The sequence below is a fragment of the Mus caroli genome, unplaced genomic scaffold (genome assembly GCF_978045245.1).
Source record: "Mus caroli unplaced genomic scaffold, Mus_caroli_1 scaffold_15, whole genome shotgun sequence".
Classification (NCBI taxonomy): domain Eukaryota; kingdom Metazoa; phylum Chordata; class Mammalia; order Rodentia; family Muridae; genus Mus; species Mus caroli.
The window spans coordinates 64,976,892-64,995,653 of NW_028227270.1; the positions used below are offsets into that span (position 1 = coordinate 64,976,892).

General features: G+C 51.5%; 1 protein-coding gene across 2 annotated transcripts; it reads right to left on the bottom strand.

The window, feature by feature from the left end:
• Positions 1-2,469: 2,469 nt before the first annotated feature.
• Positions 2,470-17,732, bottom strand: Rgs14 (regulator of G protein signaling 14). Of its 2 annotated transcripts, XM_021180855.3 has the most exons (16): positions 17,685-17,732; positions 17,269-17,484; positions 9,159-9,180; positions 8,790-8,968; positions 8,394-8,486; positions 8,169-8,312; positions 7,740-7,883; positions 7,495-7,606; positions 7,071-7,183; positions 6,076-6,279; positions 4,231-4,307; positions 3,908-4,034; positions 3,736-3,817; positions 3,581-3,627; positions 3,385-3,499; positions 2,470-3,157 (listed from the first exon to the last, which is right to left on the bottom strand). In XM_021180855.3, exons 2-16 carry the CDS (start codon positions 17,311-17,313, stop codon positions 3,018-3,020), a joined length of 1,644 nt encoding a protein of 547 aa, XP_021036514.1. In that variant the 5' UTR covers positions 17,314-17,484; positions 17,685-17,732; the 3' UTR covers positions 2,470-3,017. The 2 variants fall into 2 exon arrangements, with proteins under 2 accessions (XP_021036514.1, XP_029340878.1); XM_029485018.2 differs by lacking the exon at positions 3,581-3,627.
• Between the last annotated feature and the right edge of the window lie 1,030 nt (positions 17,733-18,762).

The window sequence follows — 18,762 nt, forward strand, 5'->3', positions numbered from 1 at the left end:
TGTTCTCCTGGCTCCTTCAGCTTTTACCCGGCCCAAAGTGTACAATGTATCATTGCGAAGACTCAGGGTTTTCTCGCAGGGAAACTTGGCCTGTAGGGTCCACCAGCTTTGGGGAGACTGCCCATCTCACCCTGCTCTCTCTCTGGAGCAAATGTCAGAGTCTTTTCCTGTATGTCCAAGGAAATTGGAGCAAAGTTCTGTGGCTGATAGGGAAAAGATAAAGATTGTCGAATGAGGATTGTCATTCAAGACTGTCCTGTGAGCCAAACAGCCAGTGTCTTCAGGAGTTCTGCTAAGCCTGCTTGGAAAATGTTATGGCTGGGCCTACTGGTTGCTTACTTTCCTCACAGGAGGGCCAAGGGAGGTCATGGGGGCTCTCAACTGAGTTTCCGGTCACCCCTCCAACTAGATGTATGGAATTCTTTCCTGACTGTGTGGCTCTAGGGGAGAAGCTAGAAGACAAAGGTGCTTATAGCATGAGAGGTTTGAGTCTCCATCTACACAGCCATGGTTAAGCCATCTGTGGTGGTTTGAATATGCTTGGACCAGGGAGTGGCACTATTAGGAGGTGTGGCCTTGATGGAGGAAGTGTGTCACCGTGGGCATGGCCTGCCTGGAAGCCAGTCTTCTCTGGTCTGCCTTTGGATGAAGATTAGAATTCTCGGCTCCTCCAGCCCCATGTCTGCCTGGATGCTGCCATGCATATATAGATGCATATATAGATGATAATGGACTGAACTTCTGAACCTGTAAGCCAGCCCCAGTTAAATGTTGTCCTTATAAGACTTGCTGTGGTCATGGTGTCTGATCAAAACAATAAAACCCTAACCAAGATACCATTGTTCCTTCAGGGTGCTAACTTCCCTGTGTGGATGATTAAATGACCCACGTTCCTGGGGGAATTTTGGGGAATTGTTCTTTGTTCTTGTTGGGACTTTAGGAGGATGGTGGATGCTGTTTACATCTTTCCCAGGGAAGCTATTTTAGCAACAGCAGTTTCTCTCCCTCCTCCACTCCTAACACCACACGCATACCCTAGCACTACACAGTCCCTCAATGCCTCTTGTTCCCCCATGCTTCCTTGAGCCTATTCCTGCCTACCAAGCTGGTCAGGGAAGCAGAGTTCTTGTAGTTGTGGGTTTTAGAAACCCACCTCACTGTAACAACCTCACGCTCCCAGGAAGAACTTACTGGCTTGCCTAAGGTAAAAGTCAGGAAGTGGCCACTTCAGGCATGGGTGAAGTGACAGGATGGCAACCACCTCAATCCTGCTTTCCTGTGTTGCTTTCTGTGCAAAGGCCTTTGTGCAGATGCTCAGAAGGTGGTAGAAGATAAGCCAATAGAATTGGGATTAAGATAAAATGATTCACTTATTTTTTATTTTATGTGTCTGGGTGTTTTGCCTGCATGTATGTCTGGGTACTATGCATGTATTTATGAAGTCTTTATGAAGGCCACAAGAGGATGTTGGTTGTTAGCTGCCAAGGTGGGTGCTGAGAATCAACCTCAGGCCCCTCTGTGAGAGGGGTCAGTGCTCTTAACCACTGAGCCACCTCTCCAGTCCCGGGGGATTAGGATTCTTATCAGAGTAGCTTTCGACAACAACCTCTGAGCCAAACTCTGCCCACGTGGAACGGAATATGTGGCTGGCCAGTCCTACGTCATCAGCTCACCCCAGAGCTCACCCTAGAAGCCTAGGAGCCCATTAAACAGTCAGATAAACTGAGGGGCTAGTTACCAGATGACTGAAACCCCCAGTGGAAGGCAGGGTGGGTCAGCAAACCCTGCTGCTCTAGCCCACAGATATTAGAGATAACAAGGAGCCAGTCAGATGAACAGGGAGAGTAGGAGAGGTCCTGGAGGAGGGACCAGCACAAATTCACCTGCATGCATGGCTCTGCCCTACCCCTCAAGCCATGTAGCTTCCTTCACACTTACTGCCCTAGGTGGGAACAGGTTGGGCTTCTCTCCTGGAGGCTGAGACTTTCTGAAAAGTCCTCCTTCCTTCCCTCCCTGCCTTACCAGGCTGAACCTAGAGATGGGCTACCTACCAGCCAAAGCAGAAGAGGAAAAGAATACACAGCCCAGCCTAGTTCCATCCAGGAGCTTTCCATGCCGCCTAAGGAGCCCTCCGTAGTGTACATGGAGATAACATTGTATCCCTGACAGAAACAGAACAGCAACAAAAAGGATACATTCATGTCCCACGTTTACTGTGGAGCAGCTGGGTGATGGCAAAGGCGCAGAGGTGGTGGCGAGAGGCTCATACCCTCTCCTCTCCATTCCATTCTGCACGCTCCCCCCCTCCCCCCGCCCAATCCTCCCTGTCTTCTCTAGCCTATGCCTTGAGAAGAGAGATTCTGAAAACAGGAAGTCAGGAGGTATACACTAAGGCTCCCCAGAACTTCCTGGCCTGACACAGAGGCAGTGGGGTAGTGAGAGTGGCATACAAGAAACACACCTCATGGCTGAATAATAATAATAATTATTATTATATAACAGTACCATATATCCAGGACAAACCCAGCTGCCCCAAGCCAACCATAAAATCCATATGTACAGTAGAGTCTGTGCATGGAGGGAGGGGTTGCTCACTATCACACCCAGGTCTTACTTATATTAACTCTTTAAGGAGGGGCCAGCCCCTCCTTCCTGCCCCCTGCTAAAGCCTAGAACAAGTTTAGGAGGCTGGCACTGCCAAAGTCACCCCTTCATGTTCACTATGCTTACGCCAAGGAACTAGGCCCACCTCCTCTTGATGGCCTACTGGGAGGAATGGGTAGGCAAACCTATGAGAGAACAGTTAGCTGCCCCCTCCTGGCCCTTTCTGGGGCCTGCCCATAGCAGAAAGGAGCCAAAGACACTCATGGTACAGACAGGGCATGCAGCGCAGACCCGTGGCATGCTTGGTTTGCCCAGGCACCATGCAGATAGCCTGGATTGTTACACAGGTGCCAGAGGACTGGGTGGGTGGTGGAGTCTGAAGGGCCCTCCCTGGGCCAAATAGTTGATACAGTCTATGGTGGAGCCTCCCGAGAGCCTGGTCTTTGGGAAGGAAGCTGCAGAAATTCTGGAAGGACCAGGTCCTCTTTGCGAAGAAGTCCTCTCTGGTCGTGGGCCCCGCTGCTCTGCACCCGATTCAGCAGCTCCACCAGGCCTGGAGGGAGCCACAGAGTCAGGGGCCCATACGGCCAAAGCACCTACACCAATGCTTCACCATTCTGCTGCCTGCTATGACGACAGCTTCCTGACTCCAGACTATCACTATACTCCAGGGTTTATGGTCTTTAGCCCCAGCCTTAGCTCAGGCCTCTCTGATGCCACCCTCCATGATCCTCAACCCACTTCTCTCATCCCATAACTCCCATTGTCCTCACAGGGTACCTTCAATGTCGCAGGTCTGCCGGTTCCCAGTAGAACTACTGGCATCTTCTACCAGCAAACTGGAGGACGATGGGGGAAGGTGACTGTCCTTGGTCTGGGTTCTTGGGAGGCATCCCTGCAAGAAAGTGGGGTCAGGGGCACAACTAGGAGGGGAGAAGCAGAGAGAAGGAAAGGAGACCCCAAGGCTCTCAGTTACCTGACTGCGGCAGGGGGATATGCTTCTGGCTTCACTCATCTTTGCATCTATAACGGACAGCACCACTGTTGGGTTTGACCTTCCTCTCAGAAGCCCCTCCTCCTGTGCCAGAGGCACACTGGGGAACCAAGTCCCAGGGTATAAACATCACTTACCTGGAGGAGTGTCCAAAACCAGTGTCTGTGAGGCCACTGAGCTCACTGGAGTCTCCAAATCCATGGACTGCATCTCTCCTGGCTACAGAAAGATGTTATCAACTTGAGGGCTTGACCACCAAACCTTCCCTACTGCTCTGGCTCTTTCTTGACCTCCAGCTCCATCACTTACCCTGTGCAGTACCACCTGATCCAGGCTCAGGCCATGCTTAGCCAGGATGGGCTGCAGCGCCTCTTGCAGACGCTTGGTGGGCTTAGCTGAGATCCGGACCACTCGCTCCAGGCCGACCAACTCCAGCCTGCACGGGACCCTAGAGCTGCAGACTGACAGAGACCCAGGCCCCTTTCCCCCAAATAAGTCCAGAGGGGACAAAGCTAAATGGGAGAGTGCAACAGTTTAGGGGTGGGGCTTTAGCCTAGGGGCAGAGCTCCTTGCCCAGAATGAGATCTGAGATTTGGGGACCAGTAGACTGAGATTTAGGGTAGGGCACTCACTGGAAGGTGATCCTGTTTTCCAGTCGCACTTCCTGATCTGCCAGCACGGTGCAATCCTGATCCAGGACCAGGGCTTTCTGCAGATGCCAGGCAGGGTCTAAGAATCCCCTCCCTCCACCCCAAACCACCCCCTGAGGATACCACCTTCATTTCCTCCTATGGCCACAGGTACCCTAAAGGTCAGAAGGACCAGCCCATGAATAACAGAAGGTGGAAGAGGCAGATGGGGTAAGAACCAGTAGGGTTTAAGCCTAATCAGACCAAAGCTAAGGGATCCTAAGAATGGAAGATGCTCTGGGCATGGTGGCATGGGCGTATATGCCTTTATCACCAGCACTTAGGAGGAAGAGGCTGATGGAGTTTAAGGCCAGCCTGGGCTACATAGCAAGTTTCGGGACAGCCAGGGTTACGTGGTAAGACCCTGTTGAAAAGAATGAAGAAGAAAGAAACGAGCAGAAGATGCTTGGGAATGCTAGATGAAGTTGGGAAAGAATATGGTTCAGGGAAATACAGGGATGTGGGCATGCAAGTTACTGGGGATTCTTAAAAAGGATGAAGCGTGGGTCCTGGTTCACAGAGTGTGTGCCCTTCCTTCAGGTATGGGAAACTCAAGCAGACCGTCTGCATACACTTCCCCTCAGCACTGGCCTTTGTTAGCCACTTGACTTTGTCTCTTGCCTCCTTCATGCCTAGGTCAGCCCCACCCACAATGCGCACATCAGACCAGAAAGATGTAAAGCATTTGGTATAGTCCCGACACATAGTAGGTATACAGACAAGCCTACTACGGTCTGTACCAGCATAGAAAGGGGGGGTGCTTAAAAGGGAGCGTGGAGACTCTCCCAGACAGTAGGCTGTGCTGAGCCACAGGCACAGGTGGGAGGTGGGTGGTGGAATTATATTTAGCAGGCACAGAAACCCATCTGGGCTGTTGGCAGCTGTTCCGGTGGTCTGAGAAAGTGGGCAGAGCGCCTCCCATTGCTGCCCTAACACCCCCACACCCCAGCTCCCTAAGCCTGTCCTGCAGACACCTCCTCCCCCCACCCTCTGCCAGGAATGTCCTCTCCTTACAGTTCCCCTTAGCTACAGTTCTCCAAGCCTTCTGGCCAGACGCACCACCTTCCCTGGAAGGGAATCTCCAGAGCTGTCACTTGTAATTGCCTCCTGCCTGGCTTACCTGCAGCCTGGGCTTAGCAAAACCCAGCCTCCCAGCCAGTTCTCCTCATAGACCTTGGCTGCCTCTTGGGGCTTGAATGACTTCCTGTCACTTCCCCTGGAGCAGCATTGCTCCCCTGGGGGCCCCTTACATGGTGGCACCCCCCTGGGGGGCCCCTTACATGGTGGCACCCCTTGGGGGCCCCTTACATGGTGGCACCCCCTTGCATGATTTTCCCTGGACCTTACAAGCTCCATGCTCATTCACACTCGGGGATTAGGTTCAGTGGATACTTCTGATGGCAGAGGTGAGGGAATCACCCAGTGGCAACCTCAGGGGTGGGGCCTGTGAGGATGGCAGTGTGAAGTGTGGGGGCAGGGGTGGAGGACCCTAGCTTTACCTCCTGGAAGCCATCAGAGAAGGATGATGGGGAAAGCTGGGAACCAGGATGGCGGGGTGGGTTTGTGTGTGCGTGGGATTCTTGTGGGATATGGATGAGTGTCTGAGAATGAATGAGGGGTTGGTACTGGAACCCCCGCAGACTTGGACACAGAAGGAATAGGTATATAAACAAGGTAGGAAGGGGTAGGTGATAGAGAATGGACTTAGAAATAGGGGCGCAGAGGATTAGGAAAAGAACCAGGTCATGATCAGAAAGGAGACAAGAGCTGGGGAGTCCGTGCTCGCACCTGTTCATTGCCCACCAGGTAGACCTTAATGTCAGGCAGAGAGAGGCCTCTCTTCTCACAGATGCCTGCCAGCATGTCTCGGATGGTGAGGCCAGGTCGAGCCAGGGCCAAGGAGGCCGTGCCATCAGGTAGATACACGCAGCAATACTTCCCCGGCCGACTTTCGCTCTCGCTCTCTCCACTTCCAAGGCTCTTCCGGTGACTCTGGTTGTAGGCAAGAATGGGCAGAGGCTGTACGTGAGGGCATGCTGGGACACAGGCATGTCCACTTGGAAGCAGGTAAAGACATGTCTTGCTCCGCAAACACACGTCCACTCAAATGTGCAGACACTCCACCAGGCATGGTGGCACATGCCTTTGATCCTAGTCCTTGGAAGCAGAAGTGGACAGATCTCTGAGTTCAAAGCATGCCTGGACTACAGAGTGAGTTCCAGGACAGACAGGGCTACCCAGAGAAATCCTAGTTCAAAAAACTAAAAACTAGGGGTGGGATGGAGGTACTGGGAAAGGGGATAACATTTGAAATGTAAATAAAGAAAATATCCAATTAAAAAAAAAACCTGTCTCAAAAAAAACAAAAACAAAAAACAAAATAAAAAACCAAACAAACAAATCAACGCTCCCTGCCACCTCCCAAAACCCAACCAAATCAACAAACAAACAAAAAACATTGGACACTCAAAGATAGGTCCCCTAACTAACCACACACATACAGGATACCCCGAGACCCCCCACGCACGCACACACACACACATACACACACACACACACACGCACACACACACAGAGTCAACACACAAATACACTCGCACACACACTTCTCCCAGATGAGCATGTGCATCCATGGTATATACAGAGACCACTCTATCTGGCACAGAGAGAAAGGGTGTGTGTGTGAGGGGATGGCTTTGTGGAGCAAGCTATGAGTGGAAGTGTAGCTGTCCACTGTGAATGCTGGAACCCATGAAGAAAGCGTCTCTCAAAGGCCGGCTCACCTCAGATTTGCTGCTCACAAAGGCAAGGAAACCCAGGTCCAGACTGGCAGAAGAATTCAGGGACCCTTGAGACTCTCGTCGCAGGGCCGAATTCATGGCTCCACCTGTCATCTCTAAGGGAAAGTCAGCCATGAAGAGACTTTCTTTCTCTCACCATCCCGCTGACTAGGCCCTCCCTTTGGATGGGCCTTGTTTGGAGCCATCCTTCCAGGACTTAAAGTGTGTGGGTCCCTGGGTGTGTCTCCGTGTAGCCAACTTCACGGGAGCACAATCTCCTTGAGAAACTAGGTGGTCTCAAGAGCCTACGTTTTGGGATTTGGGTTTTGCCTTATTGCAGACTGGGTCAGATAGGAAGAAAAGGGCGGTCCCAAAATTAGCCCAAATTTCCTGGCGGCATCATTCTAGGGCCAGCGCCTGGTCTCACCTCTACGAAAGGACTTGCGGAGAGGGCGGCCACAAGGGCCCTCAGCGAGTGGCAGCTGCCCCAACTCTTCCACGCCCAGCGGCAGTGACTTCCCAGGCTTCAGCTTTGGCTTCTGGAGACACAGGGACGACTCTAGTGCGGAGCAGCGCCCCAGCCCCCAACACGGATCTAGGTCTGAGGAAGACCCTTCCTGAGACTGTCCGCAGCCTTTGTCCCATCCCGTCCCCTGCCACCCCTGTCCGCACCTTCCTCGCTGTGTCCGGGCTCCCGAGGTGTGAGGAGCCAGGTTCCCGCAGGGGGCGTCCCTCGGCCTCCGCCAGCAGGCACTCTTGGTACAGCGGGGATTTGACGAAGCGCGCATAGCTGTCGAACTTCATCAAATTGAAGATCTGCTTGGCCAGCGAGTTTGAGTGGTGATTGGTATACCAGGAGAGGACAGTGGAGGGCTGGATGTTGGGTTCTGCCTGCATTTCTCCTGTCCCAGGTCCCACCCTAGGCAGTTCAAGCAGGGAAACCCCAATCCCTGCCTCCCCAAAACCTGTCATTTACCTGGCGTCTGAGACCCGCCCCTACTCTTGACTCCGCCCTTCAAGGCATTTGCCCCTTCCCTTTTGACTTGGATTCCGCCCCTGAGTCTGGGCCTGTTGAGTCTTCGTTCCCTTTGGTCCCCTCACCTGAAGCTGCTGTGCTCGAAACATATCTGGCCGGGGCTGGGCCAGCACCTCCTCACTAAGCCAGGCCTGCCGGTCGATGTTCACTGGGCTCAGCGCCTGGCTGGACAGGAACTCGTGGTAGATGTTGTGGGCCTCCTGAGCTAGCTAGGGATGAGGGACCAGAAGAGGTCAGGGGGTATGCCCCAGGCCCTAGTCCCTACCCATCTGTCCCATCTTTCTCTGCACCTGCTTGGTGTCACTGGCTGGGATCTGCTGGAAACGTTCGCAGGCTTTCCAGAAAGTTACGTTCTCTGCGCTGAATTCCTTCTTCAGGAACTCCTGACATGAGGAGAAGGGGAAGGAAGGCCTTCAGACACAGACTGGTTGAGGGACGCGTTCAAAGACTGGGACAGACATGGAGGCCAAGAGACCAGACAAGACAGACAGATGGTGCCAGCTCTGGGGTACCGGAAGAAAATAAGAAACAGAGATGAGGACAAGAAAGGAGAGTTCCCAGCTTGGTGATGAAGGAAAGGATGCCAAAGACAGGGACCACAGAGAGAAGCAGCACTCTGGCCAACCTGAACCCCCTTCCTGCAGTGGCACCCGCCCTCCCCCATTCCACCCTACCCCAGGGCTTACAGTGAAGTAAGCCAGACCCCGTGGGTCTTGCAGCAGCCGCTCAAAGGACTGGGCCCAGCTGGCCACAGGCTGCTCCTCGGTGGAGAAGGGGCTGCTGGGGCCACTGGGGAGGCTGTGGATGCTGAGAGAGCTGCCTCTGCCCTCACCCTGGGCCTGGGAACCTGCAGTGCTGGTCAGTTCTGCAGAGAGATGGATAAGTTAGGGTGAGCCTTTTGCTTCCTCAGGTGGGGCCCAATCCCCCTTGCAGGCAGGCATCTACTCTGCAGGTATGATTACCTGAGAGATCAACAAGTGGATGGGAGTGCCCACACAGTTCCACCTCCCTGTGGCTCCCTCCCTTGCTCCCTCATCCACAAATCTGTCACTCACCTCCATCTGAGACAGCCAGAACCTAGGAGAGACCCAAGGTAGAAGATCAGAGTAGAGCCCTATAAGCCCTATAACAAGTTGTTTTGTTGTTGTTTTGTTTTTGGTTTTTGTTTTGTTTTTTAGAGGCAGGGTTTCTCTGTGTAGCCCTGGCTGTCCTGGAACTCACTTTGTAGATCAGGCTGGCCTCAAACTCAGAAATCCACTTGCCTCTGCCTCCTGAGTGCTGAGATTAAAGGTATGCGCCACCACGCCGGGCTCCTATAATGAGTTTTAAGGAGCCACACTGGGCAGATCTCCAGTGAGCTGGGACTGTATTTTCTCCCTAGAGAGTATGGCTGACTGCCTCCAGATAGCCATTATTGCCTAGGGTTTTGTTCAGGTTGCCCTGGTCCCTTTCCATCATGTGGCAACCACTGTGTGCTGGGACTTACTCGGGGTTCTTTCTAGTGGCTCCTGGTTCCCTTCTTTCTCTTTCAGTCCCTGCAAGGTAAGCCCAGGTATGCTTGGACTTCAGACGTGCGTCTTCCAGTGGATACCGTCTGTAAGGATTTGGACACAGCAGCTCACTTGCTATGCCAATCTTGTGTTTGAGGGAGGAGAGATGTTTCTGTAGCTAGTGACCTCATTGAACTGTTTCTCTGTGGAATGCTCATCCCACCCTACCGTGGACACGGCATGGGATACTGGTTTTTGTGGCACAGAACAGAGCCCATCAGACTTTGATAGAGTGACCAGGAGGACCCTCCTGACGTCCAGGTTCAGTAGATCCAGAATGGGACTCGAGGCTCTCTCTCTCTCTCTCTCTTTCTTTCTTTTTCTTTTTTCTTTTTTTAATAAGGCAATAGCATTTTGTTCATTGAAAATATTTATAAAGGAAAACTTGAGATTAATTTGTAAGACTGCTCAGTGATAGTCTTTGTAACTAATATAACCAATGATGGAGTTTTTAATATGCTGGAATTTTTTTTCACAGAATAAACTACTTTTTGTAAAATATTATCATACATTACTGTGTGTGTCTTAAATGACAATTCTAAGACAGATTTCTGAATTTCTTATGTACATAGGCACACCTTAGATATCACAATTCTAAAGTTTAGGCACACAAACAGATTTCATGCCTCCACACCTGGACTTTCACTCTTTAATTGAAATTGCTTATATATTAACAAAGACAGCCAGCGTCCCTTTCCTTAAAAACAAAGAGGCAGGGGTTGAGTGTAACCATCCACCAGCTGGTTTCCTGGACTACTTACAGGGAGAGCCAGAGGCCAGCACATGTTGACTTTGGCTGCTATGCAAATATCTAAAAGCAGTTTTCAAACTTCAAAGGCTTTCCAGGAAATAAACATTCACAGGCAACTTGAGGGAAAAAACTCCCAGCCCCTCAACGTTCATATGGGGTCTGTGACTGAGTCAATATAACCTGTCACCTGACTCCATTACACCTGTTATACACCTGTACAGTGTGTGTGTGTGTGTGTGTCCACGGGTACTCAAGAGCTACCATCAAAATCCCACTGTGAGGTACAGACTCTACTTGGCCAGCGCTCATTTTTAGTTTGTAAAGTATTTAATAATTTTACAAAGAGAGAGAGAGAGAGAGGAAGAAGAAGAAGAAGAAGAAGGAGGAGGAGGAGGAGGAGGAGGAGGAGAAGGAGAAGGAGAAGGAGAAGGAGAAGGAGAAGGAGAAGGAGAAGAAGAAGAAGAAGAAGAAGAAGAAGAAGAAGAAGAAGAAGAAGAAGAAGAAGAAGAAGAAGAAGAAGTAGTTGAAATTTGATTTGAAAACCTTTTGGATATTAATTTTATAATGACGGGTGATTTCAGGACATGTGGACATACACCCAGGCTCACTGCACTCAGAGAAGCCCGAAAAGCCCCAGCAGATGCTACAGGGCAGCTGAGGATGGCTGTGAACCAAGTTGATGTGTTGCAGGAGTCAGCACAGGACACAGCCCCCAACCAGGCAGGCGAAGGCTCTCCATTTCTAACAGGCTTCTGGGTCACTCCGTTGCTGGTCCAGGGGCCTCAGTGTGAGTATCACTGTCATTCACACCAAGTCCATTCATTCTCTGCTACAATATACTATACTAACCCTGCCTTCTCTAAGAACCCGAGTCATTGGTGAAACAGAACTCCTCACCATCACCTTGAAGGCGTTCTTGCAATAGTTTCTCTTGGTTCCTTTCCTGCCTCCCAAGAAGCTTCCCTGTTCCGCTGTAGACCCCTGCCCACACAGGGTGGGCTGTCCCCTTTCCTGGATCTTTCTATTCTGGGTCCTTTGTGCCCCTCTAACATCTAGCCCCAACCAAACTCAGCTGGCTTCTGGCCAATACCTGTCTCCAGATACCCCATAGGCCATTCAAACTTATCCAGTCTCAAATAGACACTCCTCTGTCCCCACTGTAAACGTCCTGAAACAGCTTCCCTGTATCCTGTCTTCCTTCCATCATTTAGATACCTGCACCTCCACTCTCCTTACCTCCTACATTTTGCTAGGTCCTGTCATAGAAACTACCGTCATGTCCCTTCTTTCCATCCCACTGGAAGCAAGCATGAGAAAGCCTCCCCTTCCCTGCTCTCCACTCTCCACTCCTACCCTCGGAGCACCTGGGTCATGTGGGAGTCAGGGCTGGCCTGCGGGATACTGTAGGATATTATTTGGCCTTCAGGGGGAAAAATAAGTTTAAAGGGGTCTCGTATGTTTAAAAATGAAGAGATTCCCACAGGTTCCATTTCTCTCTCTCCTCTTTAGGAGTGATGTGAAAAGTATTGTGAGCATCTTCTCAGAGTCGAATCCTTGGCCGGCCCTGAGCAGCCAGTGGCCGCCCCTACAGGGTATTCTCATTCCCCTCAAGGGATTCTGGGGCCAGTCAGATACATCTATGTTTGTTTGTTTGGTTGGTTTTTGGGTTTTGGTTGTTTGGGAGGCAATGGGAAGCAATCAATGCCTAGATTGTGTGACTTTAAATTTTGGGCTCTGTGACCCTGGGAAGGACCCAGGCATGCTTTTTACTTTAGTCTGTCCTCTCTAAAAGTTGGGCAAACAATGATCCTGAAAAGGACTGCTTCGCTCCAGTGAGTTAAACACACAGAGGACGTTCAGAAACACTTTGTGGTGTCTAGTAAATGTTCTAGAACATTCCAGATGCTGTTGCTGCATCAATACCCATGGCCAATGCCACTAGGTGTTTGGGTTTATTACCGTGGCAGAGGACAAAGGGCACAATTGTCTGAACTCGCAAGATAAAGATTCAGATCCTAGCTCTGCCTTTTTCTTGTTTTACAACCTTGCACGGGGGTTGAGCAAGAGAAAAAGTTTGCAATTGCCTGAGCTGGGTGTAGGACTAGCTCCCAGCACATCACGCTCTGGGAGCCCGCCCCCCTCCCCACACTGAGTCTCGCACTCCTCCAGATGTTCCTCATCATTACAGCCTCTCCCCTCCAAGGTCTTCACTTCTCTCAGCCGAGGGAAGCAAGTCCTGATTCCTAGGGTAGGAGGTCTTCACAATGCCTGAGGTCCCTAGGCAGCCTGCTATTTTCTTCCCCAACACCTGCCTGCACCCCACTGCTGCCTTCCCCCAACCCCAGCTGCTCCAGAGCTGCAGCTGTGCTCCTAGCTTCAGAGCCTGAGCTGTGGTGCCCCAAGCTTTCTGGTGCAGTTCCCCATCTCAGTGCAGGACTCTCTTCAAGGATCCTTAGGCTTTATAAAGCTGGCCTCCCATCCCAAGTCAGCCTGGCCTTTGTAGGTAGCTCGCTCTGGGCAGGAGTCCTTGACAGCCAAAGGCACTGGAATTGAAGCCAGCCGCACTAGGATTTTGTTTGGCTTTCAGATTTATTTCTATATTATCTTTAATTAACTATGTTCTTCAGTAGGGCTGGCTTCAGGTTTTCTCTGGGCCCTTCCCTCCCCACTGTTCCACCCTGGATTCAATTCCTTGCCTGCCTCAGTAGGATTGCTGTTGCCAAGTTACAGCTACACCCCTACCTGTACCTGACTAATGCACCACCCCTCCATCATCATTTGCCTCCTCCTCGCCTCCACCCTACACTTTATCAAACTTCTATTTTTCCCCACCCCCCTGCTTCCTGTTTTGCTGTTTCCTCTACCTGGGTACCTGCTTCTGTAGCCTCCTGGCACTGCTCCTGGATTCCTATCCATCATCAGTTGTCCCCAAATGCTGGTCTTCACCATTCCCTTTATACCTACTCACCCCTGAGCCCCTCATCCCTGGTAGGTAGCTCCTGGAGGGGAGGTCTTGTTGGGAAGGGAGTCTATCTGAAATCCCTGCTCCAGGGGCGCCCTCTATGACCCTATGCTTAAGCAGTCTTGACTAAGATGCTGGCCCAGGCACCAGGTTCTTTGTTCCAGCTTCTTTTGTTGAAAATGGAACTGGGACAGAACTGGAAGAGGGATAGGAATCTCGAGCCGGGGGAAAAGGAGCCTGATTCCTGCTCAGTCATTTGGGAATCTGAAATAGCTGGTTTTACTTGAGCCCATTTCTCCCAGGGGAGTGCTAGGTTCCGATTCCCAGCCTCTGGGGGCTGCTGGGAGGCTAAAGAGGGCAACCTTAGTCAGAGCACCATCTATGGCAAAGTGGGGTCTAGAGCCACAGCTATGACTTACACAGGCTACAAGGCAAGGAGAAGTGAGGTTCAGTGGTGACCCTGATTCTCACCTCTGCTCGAGGAGCCTTGCTGAGTGAATGAAGGAAAAGGGGAAGAAAGGATGAGGAAGGGTGTGGTGGCCGGTGACAGTCCCAACCCATACTGGGCTCTGGCTTTAGTTTGTCACGCTTTATTCTTAGGAAGTGGCTCCAAGGGGACTTCTGGTACCTGAGGACACTGGGGAGGCCACCTCGAGTTTCCTGATCCAGCTGTGTTACAGGCCACATGTATTCTACCTTTTTACTCCACCTTCAACATCTCTGTCTCCTGCAGCCGAAATCAATGACCCTGCTTTACAGGCAAGGAACCTGAAGCCCAGACAAGTTATAGAGTTGAAAGGGGGCAGAGATACTATTAGATGCCAAGCTTGCCTGTCAGTGATGAATCTGAAGATTTTACCATGTTTCTCTATGCTGCTTCCATACACGTATTTGAAACAGGATCTCCCTCTGTAGCCCTGGTTGGCCTGGCACCCCCTCTGTAGCCCTGGCTGGCCTCTAATCTCCAGTGGCTCCACCTGCCTCTGCCTTCAGAGCATCGGTATTAAGGGCACATGTCACCACGCCCAGCCTTGTCACTTCCCTTATAGACAGGAGAGCTTGGAGGTCCAGGGCTTGTAGCCCTTGGGCACAAATGGGTGAAGTCAATGGAGGCGAGGCCCAGGAATGCCCTAGAGGATTCAGATCTCAAGGAGAGAACAATCTACTATCAGGCTATCTCTCTCCCTTATCTCGACTCTTCCTCAAACCAAAACTTTATTCCAGATTTGTCACCCACGTGCTGGGTGCCTTCCCAGAAGTGAGCATGTGACCTGTGGTCTTGTTTCACTCTGGGGATGTCTATACAACCCTAGGTACCGGATCACTTCAGCCTGAGCCAGCTCTGTAGAGCTTTCTCCACCACATGCCCTTCTATAATGTACCCCCACACTGCCATCCCTGACCCTGAGTTGGACACCAGGAGCGTGCAGGCACATGGATCTACTCATAGGTCTCTTTGCCAGAGTGTGTCGGGGGACCAACTCTGAGTGTCCAGAAAGAACTATGACTAACCCAAAGTTAAACTCACAGACTCCCTTGGGGCATAGCCCTCCACCACCTCTGTACATTTTCCTATGTGCAAGTATCCCCCCGGACCACTGCCCCTGTAGCTTGTATGTGTTTTAAAGACCATCTTCTACAGCATTAGATGTTAATGGAGAAGATGGTTTTCCTTACCAGCCTCTTATCAGCCTTTCTCCACTCATGACCTACAGCTCTTCCAAACCAGAAGTGTGTTTCAGTACTCTTCACTCATGTCTGTCATGCCTCGCTGACTGGTGCTAACTGGGGACTGGGACCTGGGTCTTAAGGGCTCAGGGTGGGACGACCCAGAGGAGCCCCTGAGTGAATGCACAAGCCAAGTGACAGCTGGTACCGAGAGACGATTTCTCTGGGAGGGGTTAGGAGCCTCTCTAAGTGACAGCTGACTGCCAGAAGGATGAGGCTCATGATTGACAGCGCCTCAGCAAGGAATGGTGGGGGATGGGAAGTAACCAAAGCAGGGCAGTGCTGGGGGGGACTCAGCGGGTGTGTGCAAATGGTGACCCTTCTGCTCGACAGCATATTGGTTTTGTTCCTCCGAGCCTCCCCTGTGAGATAACAGCCGGACACCTTGCCCACAGGCCCCTCTCCGTTCACATCTACACCATTGTTGCCAATGCCTGTCTTCCCATCTCTGCCCCAGCCAAGTATGGCCTCACAAAGCTGCCCATTGTCCAGCAAGTGGACATCTGTGAACCATGAGGTTTCAGGGATCATACAGAGGATTCAAAACGGATCCAAACAGGACAGAAATAAACATATGGGACAATTGCCACGAGGTTCTAGGGCAGCTGTGGGCTTGGCAGGACTCAGCTTGTACTGTCCTCTTTATTCTGAATGACTTGGATAGAGAAGCCACCAGCTGACACAGGAAGGACAAGCTGGGTCTATCTCCAGCCTTCTCAGCTGGCGTGTGGTTCTGGGTTCTGTCCCAGAAGCATCAATCCATCTACTCTTTGGGGGAGGGCCTGGGCTATTTCTCCTTGACCCTGTGGCCAAGTCACCTAGAGAGGAGCAAGCCAAGTGCCATGCCCACCCAGCGTGGGTGCAAGGGGGGTGGGCTCTCCAAGGACTTTCTAAGTTGGGTTGGTGACAGAGGAAGTAGGGTGGGGGCTGAGCCAACTTTTGGAATTAGTCCCCCTTCCACCCAAACAGCATGGGGCTGTCAGCAAAGGGCTTCTCGACAAAACATGAGAACTAACCTTGGGAACTGGAAGGCAGAGGTGGGAACTGTTTAATGAGATAGAAGATTCTTAAAGAGGGGATGAAAGTACAGGGGCTATCTGGATGAGAGTACAGGGGCTATCGGGATAACCCTTCCATGGCCTTTACAATGCTCAAGTGTCTCATATTCATTATGGCACTCAGCAAACAGGACATTGATCCGTTTCTATTTCATTGTACAGATGACGAAACAGGACAGGATCTTTCTTGGAAAAAGACAGCAGAGCTAAGACTGGATCCTCGGTCTCTCTGGATCCCGGGTGATTCTGAACCCACTGGCTTTCTCCCATGGTTCCAGGCTGGGGCCTTAAGATAGAGGCTGCCAGGACACTGTTTGGTCCCCCTGGACTTAGTGATCCTGCTAGGTGAGCCAGGTCCCTAAGGAGAAAGGGGAGGCTCAACACAGCCTGTCCCATTTGGTGAATGAAAGAAGAGCCAGAAACTTAGAGACAACTCTAGTCAGGAGTTAAACAGCCTGGAGAAGGTCTAATGGGTTAGGGCTGCAAGCAGGGCATCCTATACTAAGTTGCACACACACACACAGACACACACACACACACACACACACACACACACACACACACCTTTCCTGGAAGCTAGGAATAGAACAGACAGAGCTGATCTTCCCGTCCTGCCCTAACTGATCCGTCCTGGGCTGCCCAAAGAGCACTAGTTCTGGCAGGCTGCCTCTGGAGCAGGTTGATGTAGTGATCCAGCAAGGGCTGCTCTTAAAACCTTATCTTGGGCACTTAGAGCGTGAGGTGAAGAGAGGAGGGCTGAGGGCCAGAGACATAGGGCTTGGGAAGTTTTAGGAGTGGCCACTGGATCTCCAGGCTACTCTCTAAGCAGCTTCAGCAATCCCAGGAGCGGATGAGGGAGCAGCAAGTCCAACCTGCATGTGGAACCAGAGACCTACACCTGCTGTGTTCTGGACTAATCCCTGGGGTTGCACCAGACTCCTAGCAGGGCATCTGGAAGGGTCCTAGGGTGACAGCACCAGGTCCCAGTGCCAGCAGCTGTCTGTACCCAACTTCTCCAGCCTGCTCCTCTGCAACCCTGCCGGGTGTGCCTCCTGGACTCCACCCTGGGTGTGCCCACCCCCCTCCTTGTGGCTTTGGCTCAGAGCCCACACTCACCATGCGCCCGTTGGGGACACCCAAGTGCTTGGGCTTCCCTGGCATACCGTCGTTGAGCACAGGTCCCCTCCACGGGGGGCCACCCACCACAAGGATCTCGGAAGCACTCTCTTGGGGTGGCAAGCAGGCAGTGGAGAGAGAGAGCTCTGCTCCTCCGGGCCCTTACATCCTGAAACACCAGCTCACTACCTCTTTTCTCTGCCACAGGAAGTGTCTCTATAGAAACCAAACCACAGAAAGAAGCAAGGTCTAAGAGAGCGAATGTCTCTTCCTACTCTCATACACAGACACACACACACACACACACACACACACACGCACGTTCATGCACACACACATGCCGCCAACGCACCCTCGGTTGCACCCCATGCAAGCATCAACAGCCAGCAGGAGCCTCCTTTTGCCCAGCGAGGTACCTGGAGTGTTCAGTCTGAAGGCTCCAAGGATGTGTCAGCATACTGAAGTGCATGCTCATACAACTAGACACTTGTGGAGCAGGCAGTCTGGTGGGGGGGGGGGATGCGGTGTTCCATGGACATGGGGCATGTGTTCCGAGTCCTAGGCATCCACAAAAGTGCATTGTTCACTACTCATTTACCTTCTATGTCCCAGGCTTATACATGCTTAACAACCCTAGCTCAGGCAGTTTGCATGCGGAGACTACTGTCCCTAGGCTGTCATCTGATGGCCAGGTGAGCAAAGAGGTAATCACATCACCTGTGTGACCATGCATGTGGGCATGCTGTGTCACGAGGGCACCTGAATCTTCAGATGTACACACTCAAAGCTGGGCAGGGTAGCACATGTATGTAATGCCAGCCCTTGTGAGGCAGAGGCAAGAATAACATAGTTTGAGGTCAAACTTAGTTACAAGAAACTCAATCTGGATCTATACTATGTCTGTATCTATATCTAAATGTAAACAAAATAAGATAGATAGTGTATAGTGCCTTGGATGGGTGCATTTGATAGGCATGCCTATGTATAGTCAGACATCCCAGGGGCTGGGTATGCACACATGCACTGAAGGGTAGGAGAATGGATTGGGTATATCCATACCAAAGAGGTAAATAAGCCATACTCAGTAGAAAGCCCACCTCTGTGCAGAATTGTCTTAGCTCAGACTCTATAAGAAAAATACCATGTCCAAAAAGCAGGTGGAGCTCTTTGAGTGCAAGGCCAGCCTCATTTACATATCAGCCAGGACTACATAATGATACCAGGTCAACAAACAAACAAACAAAGGAAAACAAACCAGGCTATAGAGATGGCTCAGTGGATAGAGCACTGGCTACTCTTCCAGAGGTCCATTCCTAGTCACCACATGGTGGCTCACAAGAGGACCGGATGCCCTCTTCTGGCCTCTGAGGGTACCAGGTATGCAGGTGGTACACAGACACCCAGGCAGGCAAAACGGTCATACATAAAAATAGTTTTTAAATTATTAAGAAAAAAAAAATGCCGGGGGCTGGTGAGATGGCTCAGTGGGTAAGA

What these genes read in the sequence shown, in the direction of transcription:
- Rgs14 (XM_021180855.3), bottom strand. Translation starts at nt 17,313, where the DNA reads ATGCCAGGGAAGCCCAAGCACTTGGGTGTCCCCAACGGGCGCATG. An exon ending in TTGTGAGCAGCAAATCTGAG is followed by an intron (nt 6,280 to 7,070) that starts GTGAGCCGGCCT and finishes GCCTACAACCAG; the next exon opens with AGTCACCGGAAGAGCCTTGG. An exon ending in GGTTTTGGACACTCCTCCAG is followed by an intron (nt 3,628 to 3,735) that starts GTAAGTGATGTT and finishes TGTCCGTTATAG; the next exon opens with ATGCAAAGATGAGTGAAGCC.